General features: G+C 44.6%; 1 protein-coding gene across 4 annotated transcripts in view; it reads right to left on the bottom strand.

The window, feature by feature from the left end:
- DENND1A (DENN domain containing 1A) overlaps positions 1-12,857 on the bottom strand; it is a 266,540-nt gene that overhangs the window by 242,158 nt on the left and 11,525 nt on the right. For all 4 annotated transcript variants that reach the window (XM_083721669.1, XM_083721671.1, XM_083721670.1 and 1 more), the window contains exon 2: positions 5,608-5,672. In XM_083721669.1, the coding sequence (XP_083577795.1) occupies positions 5,608-5,672 (65 nt within the window). The remainder of the gene's footprint in view (positions 1-5,607; positions 5,673-12,857) is intronic.

The following is a 12,857-nucleotide window of genomic DNA, read 5'->3' as shown; positions in this document are numbered from 1 at the left end:
GGGTGTGTGTTTAAAGGGAGGAGGGAAATGAAAGGAATACTTTAGCTGCACTAAACCATTTTAAGCTATTCCTTGAACACACAGCAAGATTTTTGCGTGGCTCTCACAAAAAGATGAAAGTGGAGGTCCTTGGAGAAATGGGGCCTTCTGGCTCACTGCGTGGCAAAGCAGAGGATCCAACACTCTTTTCTGATGTCTTCTTTGGCAAGCACACACACGCACACACAAAACCTACACAAAAGCTTCCCACACAAGGGGGGGATTTCACTTTTGTGAGCCTTTCACTTTCAAATGTTCCAGCTTTGGTGACTTATTTTGATCAGTTACTTTAGACTAACAAATACACTTCCTCCCCCCACCCTATGCTATTAGTCACAGAGCTATATCCAAATTCTCTTCACTCTTTCTAATAAGGAAGGCCCTTTGGCAGAGGTCTCAAAAGTTCACTGGATTCTGATAACGGCTCATTTCTCGCACACGACACGTGATTGCTTCCTTGAAGAAAACAAAATAGGCAATTTGAAGGTAGAGGAAAAGAAAAGAGGAAACAGGCAGTAGCTCTGGTTTTTCATTCTTACTGCAGTGCGTGACTTTTATAAGCTTCTTTCAGTCTATCTGTATAAGAATGATTCTATTTATTATGAGAATGTAGGTGATAATGTCTATGGCAGTTTCATATCAAAGCTTCCAAGGGCAAAGTTGGTGTTTAAAAAAATCTTGCAGGAAATTTGAAATTAAAGGAACAGGCAGCAGTACCTGAGGTCTGATACAGATAGTGGGCCCCAAAACTGTTTCCATTAATAGCCCATCTTCTCAACTGATCAACCAATTCCTTCACTTTTTCCAAGTTTAGTATCACTAAAATGGAAGGTTAAAAATCAATTGTTCTCCCTCTGTAAAGGCAGCACTCCATATTCAGAGACCACTCAACTGGTGTGGGTGGGTTTAATATTCAGGAAGTCATGCTTGTGATGGCATTGAACATCCAGAACAGGCACAGCCTAAACTAGCCAACATGACACTGTCAGCAACACACAACTTCAGAATCAAACAGGTCTCTTAATAAAAAGTAACAGAACCATAGAACGACATAATTGGAAGGGACTCTAAGGATACCTCCTTGACATCTGAAGGGAGGGTGTTCCACATGGCAGGCACCACTGTTGTGAGGCCCTCTGCCTGGTTCCCTGTAACTTCACTTCTTACAGTGAGAGAACTGCCAGAAGACCCATGGAAGTGGACCTCAGTGCCTCAGAGCCACTGTCTATAATATTTGAGAATTCTTAAAGAACAGGGGATGTCCCTGCAGACTGGAGGCAGGCAAATGTTGTCCCCATCTTCAAAAAGTGGGGTGGGGTGGGGAAGCAGACCCAGGTAACAACCAACCAGTGAGCTTGACATTGATACCAGAAAAGGTCCTAGAACAGATAATTCAACAGTGGGTCTGTGAGCACTTAGAACAAGAGGCTGTGATTTCTAAGACCCAGCATGGATTTCTCAAAAATAAGTCATGCCAGACCAATACGATTTCTTTTTTTGATGGAGTAACAAGCTTGGTGGATCAGAGGAATGCTGTGGACATAGTGTATCTTGATTTCAGTAAGGCTTTTGACAAAGTCCCCCATGATATTCTTGCAAGCAAGCTGATAAAATGTGGGTTGAACGAGTCAACTGTTAGGTGGATTTGTAGCTGGTTGACTGACCAAACCCAAAGAGTTCTCATTAATGGTTCCTCGTCATCCTGAAAAACAGTGACAAGTGGGGTGCCTCAAGGTTCTGTCCAAGGTTGTTGTTCAACGTCTTTATAAAAGACCTGGATGAAGGAATTAAGGAAATGCTCATTCAATTTGCAGATGGCACCAAACTGGGAGGTGTAGCTAATGCCACAGAATACAGAATCTAGACCGAGGACTTTATGTGGCAAGAGCACTGTTTGAAGAAATAAATGCGCATATGAGAAAAATGATTCTAGGAGAATATATTGATGAAGTGCCAGAACTTCCAGAAAAGTAGATAAAAGCTATAGACTCAATTCGGGGGGGGGGGGGGCAAGGAAGGAGGAAAATCCTTGAATCCAAGACGCAGTCTGAAAAGCAGAATAGAATGGCAGTTGCAATTGGTGTGTGGAGGATGGAAGGAACAGAGCTGCCAAATACTGGAATTTTGATTTGGGGGGGGAAACCCAGGAGTGGAGGCGCGGCAGAGAAAGGATTGACTTTATGTGCAATCTGAATGGAATCTTGCTCTTCTGGTTAAGTGGAATAAGAGGAGAAAGAATGGACAAACAGGACTGGTGGACCAGTATGGACAAACAGGACTGATACAGATTTCTAGATGGAAATGGCACAAGAAATGGATTGGGACACAAATTAAGATTTTAAAGTTAACTGAACTAGCATGCATTAATAGACAAATACAATATTTTTTAAAAGCTTTTCTCTTGAAGGAGGAGAATAAAGAATAAAGCACAAGTTTTATCATTGTGATGGCAGTAACTGGAGAATCTTCTTTAGACTTTCTGCACTGAAAAAGGTAAACAAATTGATGAGCATTGGATGGAAGGCTGGAAAAAACAATGTCCAGCAAAGGGAGGAATAACTGAATAACCTGGATTGAGCATTTTAATATTTTGAAGGAATATTCTACATACAACTGACAGATGGATAGCTGGAGATCCTTTTACCTATTTGTTTACTCTTTTCACTTTTATCTCTCTTGATAGTTTCTTATTATTTTTATATTACTACTCCTCCTCATTGTACTTTATTTTTATATTACTCCTCCTCCTCATTGTACTTTATTAGAACTGTATACAGATGAAGGGGAAGGACAGTATGGACCCCATGTGAGATGTGGGTAAGGGGAGATCTCACAAGGTGAGAGACTGTACAAGGAGAGAGATGAGCCCAGGTGAGAGGTGGGAGGGCACACCTTCCTCCACAGGGGATGAAAGTTAAGATAGAGTGATGAGGGAGGATCTTGTAGTTTCTTTTTATGTTCCTTCTTTCTTTAGTTTCTTTATTTCCCGTGGATTAGTTTGTTTCTTTTATTGTGTTGTGAAAATTTTCAAATATCTCAAGGGCTGTCCCACGGAAGAGGGAACATGCTTGTCTTCTCCTGCTCTGGAGGGTAGGACTCGAACCAATGTTTTCAGCTGACAGGAAAGGAAATTCCAACTGAGAATCAGGAAGTACATTCTGACAGCAAGCGCTGTTTGACAGTGGAATGGTCTCCCTTGGAAGGAGGTGGACTTTCCTTCCTTGAAGGTTGGGTGACCATCTGTCCTAGATGCTTTAGCTGAGATTCTTGCATTGCAGGGGGTTGGACTAGGTGACCCTTGGAGTCCCTTCCAACTCTACAGTTCTATGATTCACACACTTAGACACTCCCACACACCAAAGCCACCAAGTCTTTCTTTCCAGCTTTCCCTCATTATCCTAACACCTGCTCAGAGAGGCTTTTGGTGGGATCCCACACCAGATTGTCATAAGCCTCTCACACCAAGGCTTCCATACTGCACGGACCTATTAGAAGCTGGGTACGCACTCTAAGCCTGCATCTTCTTCAGCCAAGCACAGGCATACTACCTGGATTTTGGTTCACAAATCCCACTCTGGGCTTCTGTGCCTTTCTAGCTTCATATGGGTGGTTTGCAGAAAAGTGGTGAAACAGAATCTATACTTGGCTGGGCACTTTTCTGATGATGGAGATCAACTACAGAGAACTTTGCTAACAAAACCAAGGATACCCATAACATTTGAAAGGCAAGACAGAGACTATATGAATTATGTAGGTACTTGATTTATAGGCCCACTCTCCAAAAAAGGTTGAGTGGTCCACTAAGAACCTCAGCAATTTCCAAGTTGTCTGCGGGGCGAATAAATTAGCAGTTTGGTAAAAAAATGGATTATCTCATTGAAAAATGAATCGGCATCAAATGCTTTTTTTAAAAAAAAAAATCAGTAAGCACAAGGATTTTGAGTTTTGGAACAAAATGTTTACTAAATTATCTAGTTTTAAAAAATCTGAACTTTTTAACCCACCTTCTCCCTGTAGGAACTTAATCCCCCTAGACACAAACATGCTTCAAAACAGAAGATTACTACCAGACACTAGTACTGTACAGAATAACATTTAAGTTCACACTTCCTCCGATTTTCAAGCAGGGGGTGGTGAGAGTTCAGCTGGGCAGAAGCTAGAGCTAGTTTCTAAATGGACTCTGCCATTTCTTCAAATCCCGTGGCCAGGAGAGCACACCTGGGCAAGTGCTTGCTCCCAAACCAACCTGCCTCCAGTTTGAGAAGAGCATAAGAGTAGACCATCTTAACAGGGCTTCCTCCTTGGGAAGTGAAGCAGACATCATCTAGGGAGAAGGCTTTTAAGGCTGTTGCATCCCAGTTATTTAGGATTACTATTGATGGAGAAGGGCCAGAGCTAACAAATAATAAGTATAGGTGAACATTTTAAAAATGCGGCAACACCCTATATTGGGTTGTCCTAAGAATATTGGACTGAGAGTTGGGGTGAACAGGCATGCAATACTACAGGTGTTCAAGGTCTGACCTGCAGCACTAAGGCAAGGTACGACGGCCAGTGTGGCACAGTGGTTAGAGTGTCAGACTAGGGTTCGAATCCTACTCATCCACAAAGTTCACTGGGTATGTCACTTGGGCCAGTCACTGCCTCTCCGCCTAACCTACCCTCACAGGGGATAAAATGAGGAGAGGAAGAACCATGAGACCACCTTGAGCTCCTTGGAGAAAAAGTTGGGCTATAAAAGCAATAAATAAATAAACTCTCTCCACAGCGATAAGAATTTTATAAGTGAAAAAATACACTATCTTTAAGTCATTAATAGGGTGATAAAATAGAATGGGGAAAAAGCAGACAACCAACGCCAGCAACATTACAACTTTCAGATAAACTGCAACTAAAAAGTCAAGTCAGCTCAAGAGATCAGTATTTTGAGCTGCCCACAATGATAACGGGCTGTGGGTGAAATTTACAGATTTCAAAAGAAGGCTGACAGTTCCGACTGGTGGCAACATTTAACAAAAGGATTTCCTCTGAATGTTGGAAATCAGACGTTTGCCAGTGTTCTGGAACTAGAAGCAACTTCAGCCCAACAATGGATTAGAAGCTCAGCAAGACCACATCTTCAGCTTCCTATATTGACCTGAGCGGTTCCACTTTTCTTACCAGGTGGTCCACTAGGGGACTTCAATATGGAACTGCAGGCCGCACCCTGCCTTGACGTGCAGCGGGGGGAAATGAGGCCAAAATTGGATCCCCAACCCTGCCCCACAGCCCTTCCGCTGCCTTCCCAAAGACAGCTAAGCGTGTGACAGGCTTTGGGAAGGAGACACGGGGCACCAGCAGAGCCCTAGAGCCCTCCCACTTCCTTCCCAAAGCCCAGCACCCAACTGGGTAATGCGATGGCAGGGGTGTGGTGTCACATGTTGCCAAGGGTCACAAAAAAGGTCCTGTGGGCCACTCATTGGACCACCCTGCTCTGAACCAATTCCCCCCCAAATAGCACAACCCTGGTGGAAGCCCTCAAAAGAACTGTAGGTACAATACATAAACAGCATCTGCATTTTACAGTACCTGGACCGGCTGATGCTGAATTGGTCACTTCAACATAGACTTCAAATGTTGTTTCCGGGTTTTGCCTGAAAAAGAATAAAGTTGTTAATAAATCTAAGTAATGCTTTTTGGAATGACTCACAGAATCATAAAATCACAGAATCTTAGGAGTTGAAAGGGTCCCCAAGGGCCATCTAGTCCAGCCCCCTGCAATGCAGGAATCCTCAGCTCAAGCATCCAGGACAGATGGCCACCCAGCCTTTGCTCAAAAACCTCCAGGGAAGGAGAGCTCACAACCTCCCGAGGGAGATTGTTCCACTGTTGAACAGCTCTTAGTGTCAGAAAGTTTTTTCCAGATATTTAGTCTGACTCTCCTTTCTTGTAACTTGAAGCCATTGGTTTGAGTCCTACCGTCCAGAGCATGAGAAAACAAGCATGCTCCCTCTTCCCTGTGACAGCCCTTAAGAGATGTGAAGATGGCTACCATATCTCCTCTCAGTCTCCTCTTTTCCAAGCTAAACATACCTAGCGCCTTCAAGCGCTCCTCATAAGGCTTTGTTTCCAGACCCTTAATCCTCTTGGTTGCCCAACATTCCTTTAAATGGGGGCTAAGAATGTAGATTAAAGGTAAATGTCAACTATCAGATCATACCAACAAAAGCAGTGGTTCCCAATCTTTTTTACCACCCCCTTGGTTCCATAAACTCATTCCCAATGCCCTCTACCCTTCCTCTAAAAGGAATTATTCAGAACAGCCATTTGCATGACCCACCATGGAATGTAACAACCCAATAAAATTCAAAACAGTAGATTACACATTTTGTTAATCCAGACCTACCAATCAAGTTGTAGCAACTTTAAGTCTGCACAGGGCCAGGGCAGGATTTAGGTTTGATGAGGCCCTAAACTACTGAAGGTAATGGGGCCCTCTATATAGCAGGCAGGGCCTATTACTTACATCATAGGAGCCTACACAACACTCTTGCTATATGTAGGTTTTATTTTATTTGTTTTTTATCTTTCATTTTGGAAATGTACATCCAGGTTGTTGTTTTTTCTTTAATTTTTGGGGGGCCCCCAAGAGAGTGGGGCCCTAAGCTATAGCTTGTTTATCTTATACGTAGATCCGGCACTGCACAGGGCAACAGCCTACTCCACTTGATGCATCATGATCAGCTGATGTCAAGGAAGCCCCCCTAAAAGATACAGGCTTGATTAGAGTCTGTCATCAAGATGAAAGCCAAATCAATTTGAGCAAAACAGAACCGTGATAGAAAGCAGGATCCAGAGAGCACAGTGTGGCTTTTATTTATGTACCTCCATATGAAAGAACAGAGGCATCTGTGATTTTCTGAAAGAGTAAGGGGTCACATTCAGCAACACGTCCGGCCAAAACAATTGCAGGCTTCAAGGAAAACAGAAGCAGTGAGACCATCAGCCACATCTGCCCGTGTGCTTGCCTGCTCCCCTTCCCCATAAGCAGAACTGATGATTAATTATTGCAACACATTATTTAACAGCAGCTATAATTAGACCAAGGCAGCCTTTCAACACCTCCTGGAGTAGTTTTAAAAATGGGCCCACCGCTTGCTAGTCCTGTTTTCATTTTAGCTAAACGTGTGCTTTAATATTTCGAACGTGTTGCCAAAGATGGCTGGAGAAGACTCTTTCGAGATCGTGGAGTGGAGCCAGCCAACGGGGCAGCTCAGCCTCTCCAGCCTGATCCTGGTCAGTCCCCTGCCAAATACCCAAGAACGTAGGAAGCGCCTGCGGGATCAGGCCAATGGCCCATCTCGTCCACCCTCCAGTTCTCACCCTGGCCTTACTGGGAAACCCCAAGCAGGACCTGAGCCCAAGAGCCCTCTTCTCCCCTCCTGTGGCTTCCAGCAACTGGGATGCAGAAGCATTGCTGCCTCTGACCATCGAGCATGGCAGAGCATAACCATTGTGGCTTGCAGCCACCCAAAGCCCTCTCCTCCACGTGTAGTCCAGTCCTCTTTTAACGCCACCTAAAGTGGTAGCCACCACTGCCTCCTGTGGCGAAATGTTTCATAGTTTAACAATGCACTGCATATCTCTCCTAAATCTTTCAACGTTCAGCTTCCTTGGATGCCCACGAGTTCTTGTGTCATGTTGGGGGGGGGGGGGATGGCTAAAGGCCCAACTTGCAAGTTTCTTCTAGATATGGTGAAACCTCCAACTGGTGAGCAAACAGACTAAAAAAAACCTATTTGAAGGCACTGGGTATCTTTTACAACAATCATGGAAAGGGATCCTTTGGGTTCCCCTTTGGCAGACGAGGCAGCTCTTATTGGAACTGCCCTCCCCAGGGAAACTCACTTGGTGCCAATGGAAATGCCATTTTTTAACCCAACGGAAGACATTTTTTCATTGGCCCAGGAAGTCCGGCATGTCGAGCAGTTGGTTTTAGTGTTTTGTTGTAGCTGTTGCCATCTAGTTATCACCTGGAAACTTTTGCAATTTTACTGTTCCCTTTTGTATTTTCATTGTATGGGTGAGTTCAGAATATAAATATACCCAACACACATACAAGATCTTCTGCTCTCACAAGCCTGTCACAGTCTAGTGTAACAGATTAAAAATGGGCAACTGTTAATGCTGGAAATCCTAAAATCAGCTTAACTTGGAAGTCAGTCACATCAAACACAGCACAGACTCCTACTTCCAAACAAAAACTCACAGGTTTGGGCTGTGGGTTGCTTGTTTTCCATTTTCAAGTACAGTGGTACCTCGGGTTAAGAACTTAATTCGTTCTGGAGGTCCGTTCTCTTAACCTGAAACTGTTCTTAACCTGAAGCACCACTTTAGCTAATAGGGCCTCCCGCTGCGCGATTTCTGTTCTCATCCTGAAACAAAGTTCTTAACCCGAGGTAATATTTCTGGGTTAGCGGAGTCTGTAACCTGAAGCGTCTGTAACCAGAGGTATCACTGTAACCACAATTCTCCAGGACAGCAGAAGCTTATCCCCTTGCTGAATAGAGAAAAGTTCACCACACAAATAATATATTTATGTGGTTTCATATTTTAAATTCCCAGAGACACCATTGGCTTGCCATTCCCCCACATGATTGGGATGGCTGCTCATTCTCCTGAATTTCCTTGGCCCGTATTTCAGGCTCCCATGGCAGGGAACTTGGTCACTTGTTCTAAAAAAGAGAGTGTTGTTAGGATGAGGGAAGAGAACCCAATATCAGCTAAGTCAGGCTGCACACATCCATCCTCCTTTCTGGGTCAATCCTATGCCTGCTTCCTTCAAGGCTCTCCTCAGGAGGTGTGTGTTTTGGTTTGGTTTTGGTGTTGTTGTTTTTTAAATACATAAACAAAAGGGGGGTGAAAGCACAAACTCCATAGGACTGGTTATATTACAGACTAGGCTTAACTCATGTCACAAACGCCAGTTAACAAACAGTACTTCAGCACACAGAAGGTGACACTACAGTCAGAGCTGCAGTTCTGCAAAAAGCCCCCATTTGTTTTTGTCAAGTGCTGGGATAAAAAGGGGGGGTTCAAAAAACTAGGATGTTGGTTAACAAAGAACATATTCTTATCCTCCACAAACTAACACCTCAGGAGAGAATTTGTTAAGTCCTGCTGAAACATCTTGTAATATTGGGGGCGTGGGAGGAGAGACCGGGAAACAAGGATCCTGAAATTTCAACACACACCGAATTACCAAAACACTCTCCTTTGGGAAAGAGTGGTGGTTTATAGCTGGGGACATCTCAGAAGTGCCTGCCTCTACCCATGGACATCTCCAGCTGAAGCAACACAGATGGTTGGTTGGTTGGTTAGTTAGTTACAGTCATACCTTGGATCCTGAACACCTTGGTACTTGGACATTTTGGTTCCCGAACGCCACAAACCCAGAAGTGAGTGTTCCGGTTTGTGAACGTTCTTTGGAACCCGAACATCCGATGGGGCTTCGGCAGCTTCCAATTGCTCCTGCAGCCAATCAGAAGCTGAACTTTGGTTTCTGAATGTTTTGTAAGTCGAACAGGCTTCCAGAATGGATTCCGTTCAGCTTCCAAGGTACAACTGTAGTTACGTTTTGCTTTTATAGCCCACCTTTTTTATCCAAGGATCTCAAGGATCTCCTCATTTAACCCCCACAACTGTGCGGTAAGGTTTGGCTGAGAGGCAGGGACTGGCCCAAAGTCACTGCCAATGAGCTTCATGGCTAAGTGGGGCTTCGAACTCTAGCCTCCCAATCTCCTAGGTCCAACACCCCAACCACTGCACCAGGGCAGAAAGCACTATGGCAGGAGGGCTGTGGGCCTCAACAACTGCTAGACTGTTCCTTACATTTCAGTACAGTGGTACCTCTGCATGTGAACGGGATCTGTTCCGGAGCCCCATTTGCATCCTGAAGCGAATGCAACCTGCATCTGCGCAGGTCGCAATCCGCCGCTTCCACACATTACGTCATTTTGAGTGTCTGCACATGTGCGAGCGGCGAAACCCGGAAGTAACACACTCCGTTACTTCCGGGTCGCCGCAGAGCGTAATCTGGAAACACTCAATCTGAAGCACATTTAACCCGAGGTATGACTGTACACTGGTTCCCAAACTCCGCCCACCCCCCAGTCAACTTGAAAGCTGCTGAGGATCTAGGCAGACCGCTTAACAGATTTTTCTGCATGTTGCAGGAAATGTTATGAGCTAGGCTAGATGCTGTGTGATTTTTAATTATATTCTTACTGCTTCTTTTATTTCTTACATATTTTTTTTTAGCATACAACTTTTATACAATAAATATAAAGCAGTAACAATACAATTAAAAATCGATTATGAATAATTTGATGTATGTGCCCATCTTCACAAATCTACAGACGCACCACAGACCACCTGAATTTACGTAGTACAGTGGTACCTCTATTTGCGGAAACAATCCATTCCAGGGTGCCGTTCGCACCCTGAAAAGTCCACAACTAGAGTGGCGCTTCTGTGCAAGCGCAGAGCATAATAGAGCGCTTCTGCTCATGCGCGAAGCATGCAAAACGCTTCTGCATGCACACACGCAATGAAACCCAGAAGTATACACTTCCAGGTTTGCCGCGTTCACAAGTCCAAAAGACACAACATGAACCTAACGCAACACGAGGTATGACTGTAGAAGTCATCAACAGAATGGTTTGGGGGCCCTGTTTTAGTATATACAGTGGTACCTTGGTTCTCAAAATTAATCCGTTCTGGAAGTCCCTTCTAAAACCAAAGCGTTCCAAAACCAAGGCATGCTTTCCCATAGAAAGTAATGCAAAATGGATTAATCCGTTCCAGACTTTTAAAAACAACCCCTAAAACAGCAATTTAACAAAAAGAAAGCAATAAACAATGTACTGCAGTCACACAAGCAATCCATCAGTAGCTGAACAGGGTTCCACACAGTCACAAAAACAAAAAAAGAGCCGCAAAAACAAAAATGCAAAATAAATAGCAAAAACTGACAGAGCTCAACGTAACACTCAAAACGCAAGTGTGGCACTCAAAACAGAGCATGTTTGGCTTCTGAAAAAAGTTCGCAAACCAGAACACTTACTTCCAGGTTTGCAGTGTTTAGGTTCCAAGTTGTTTGAGTACCAAGGCGTTTGAGAACCAAGATACCACTGTATTTCAAAATGCCAAGCTCAGTTTCAGTTTGGGTTTTAGAACCAGCCTCACATTTTAAGAAAGCACCCTCCACAGGCCTCAGGTACACCTGGGTTTTTTTTCAGGTCTGCCGACATGTAACTGTTATGAAGGAGGTGGAGAAGAACAGGACACACCAACTGCGTATCAAGATTCCCAAAGGTGCTACCCTCCATTTCTTAAAGTAGGCTTCATAACAGCAAATTATGAAAAACGGGAAAATAAGCACAGCTCTGAAAGTGCTTCAAATGGGTACCAAGTTTTCCCACAAACATGCATAACTCTTTCGGTAGAATATTTTAGTACACGAGACAGGCAGCCAAGCATACATGTAATGGTTCTGAAGTTTTGAAAAGCCTCTCCTACATTCCCTGAGCTTTCAGATCCTCCAAGTTAGTGTCCTTCTGTGCCTTTTCAATTAGGCCTTGTAGGATTCATCTTCTTCCACTCAACAACCTTCTGCTTCTCTCCCGCTAATTGTCAACATTATGAGGCGGCCCTTCTCCTCAACTACCATTATGTTCAGCCCTGATAAGGCACAGGGAAGACTCACAAACAAGCAGCAAAAGGATTGTTTGAGGATAAATGATAAACAGAACACTCAAGAAGGGTAAACGCAAGAAGCAATGCTCTGAACTCAGCCTCTTTGCCCTGCCGCCACCACACCCCCAAACATGACAGTTTACCATTCAGGAAATGATGGCCCAGACAAGGGGGAAACAGATCTACACCCTGATGTAGATGGTGACAGCCTGGTTGGCATCATGATTAGGGTGCTGCGTTAGATCCTGGGAAACCAGGGTTGAAATCCCCAGTCAGCCATGACACTACCTGGGTGACCCTGGACCAGTCATAGTTTTTCAGCCTAACCTCCCTCACAGGGTTGTTCTGAGGACAACAGTGAGGAGGAGGACTGTGTGCACCACCTTGAGCTCCTTGGAGGAAAGGTGGGAAATAAATGCAGTAAGTATGTACATATGTGCGTAAATAAACTGAACAAGACAGACCAATGATCTCCACCCTATGTCCCTACAAGAGCACTCACAAAGGACATCAGTCAAGGACCTCCCTGCTCTGGTGAGCGATGAATGAGCAACAAAATAAGGCCAAATAAGCTTGTGCTGCTAATGATCCAAATTTTAAAAGGTGCATATCAGGGGTCAGCAAACTTTTTCCGCAGGGGGCCGGTCCACTCTTCCTCAGACCTTCTGGAGGGCCAGGCTATATTAAAAAATATAAAAAAGAATTCCTATGCACACTGTGTCCTCCCCACACACATCCCAGACCTAGCCGCCTTCTAGGTTTGCCGCCTGCCTCATTTGCTGAAGGACTGGTGGCGGTGGCACAAAACAGGCTTCCTCCCCACCTAGAGAAAGAAGGCGCTGCGCTTACCTCCCCAGGGGCTGCTGCCGCCACCGCTGCTGCTGCTTGTGAAGCGGGCAGGCACAGCGAGCTCATCCGCTTCGCTCTCTGGCCCACAGGAGGACCAGGGTAGCAGTGGCAATGGCGAGAGGAAGAGGCCGGCAGCCGACTATATATAAGGGTCTGGTGACTTGTTTCAGTGTCTCTGAAGAAATGTGCATGCACACGGAAGCTTATATCAAGAACAAACTTAGTTGGTCTCT

The sequence above is a fragment of the Podarcis gaigeae genome, assembly GCF_964106915.1.
Source record: "Podarcis gaigeae genome assembly, chromosome: Z".
Classification (NCBI taxonomy): domain Eukaryota; kingdom Metazoa; phylum Chordata; class Lepidosauria; order Squamata; family Lacertidae; genus Podarcis; species Podarcis gaigeae.
This window is presented reverse-complemented; position numbering and strand designations above follow the sequence as displayed.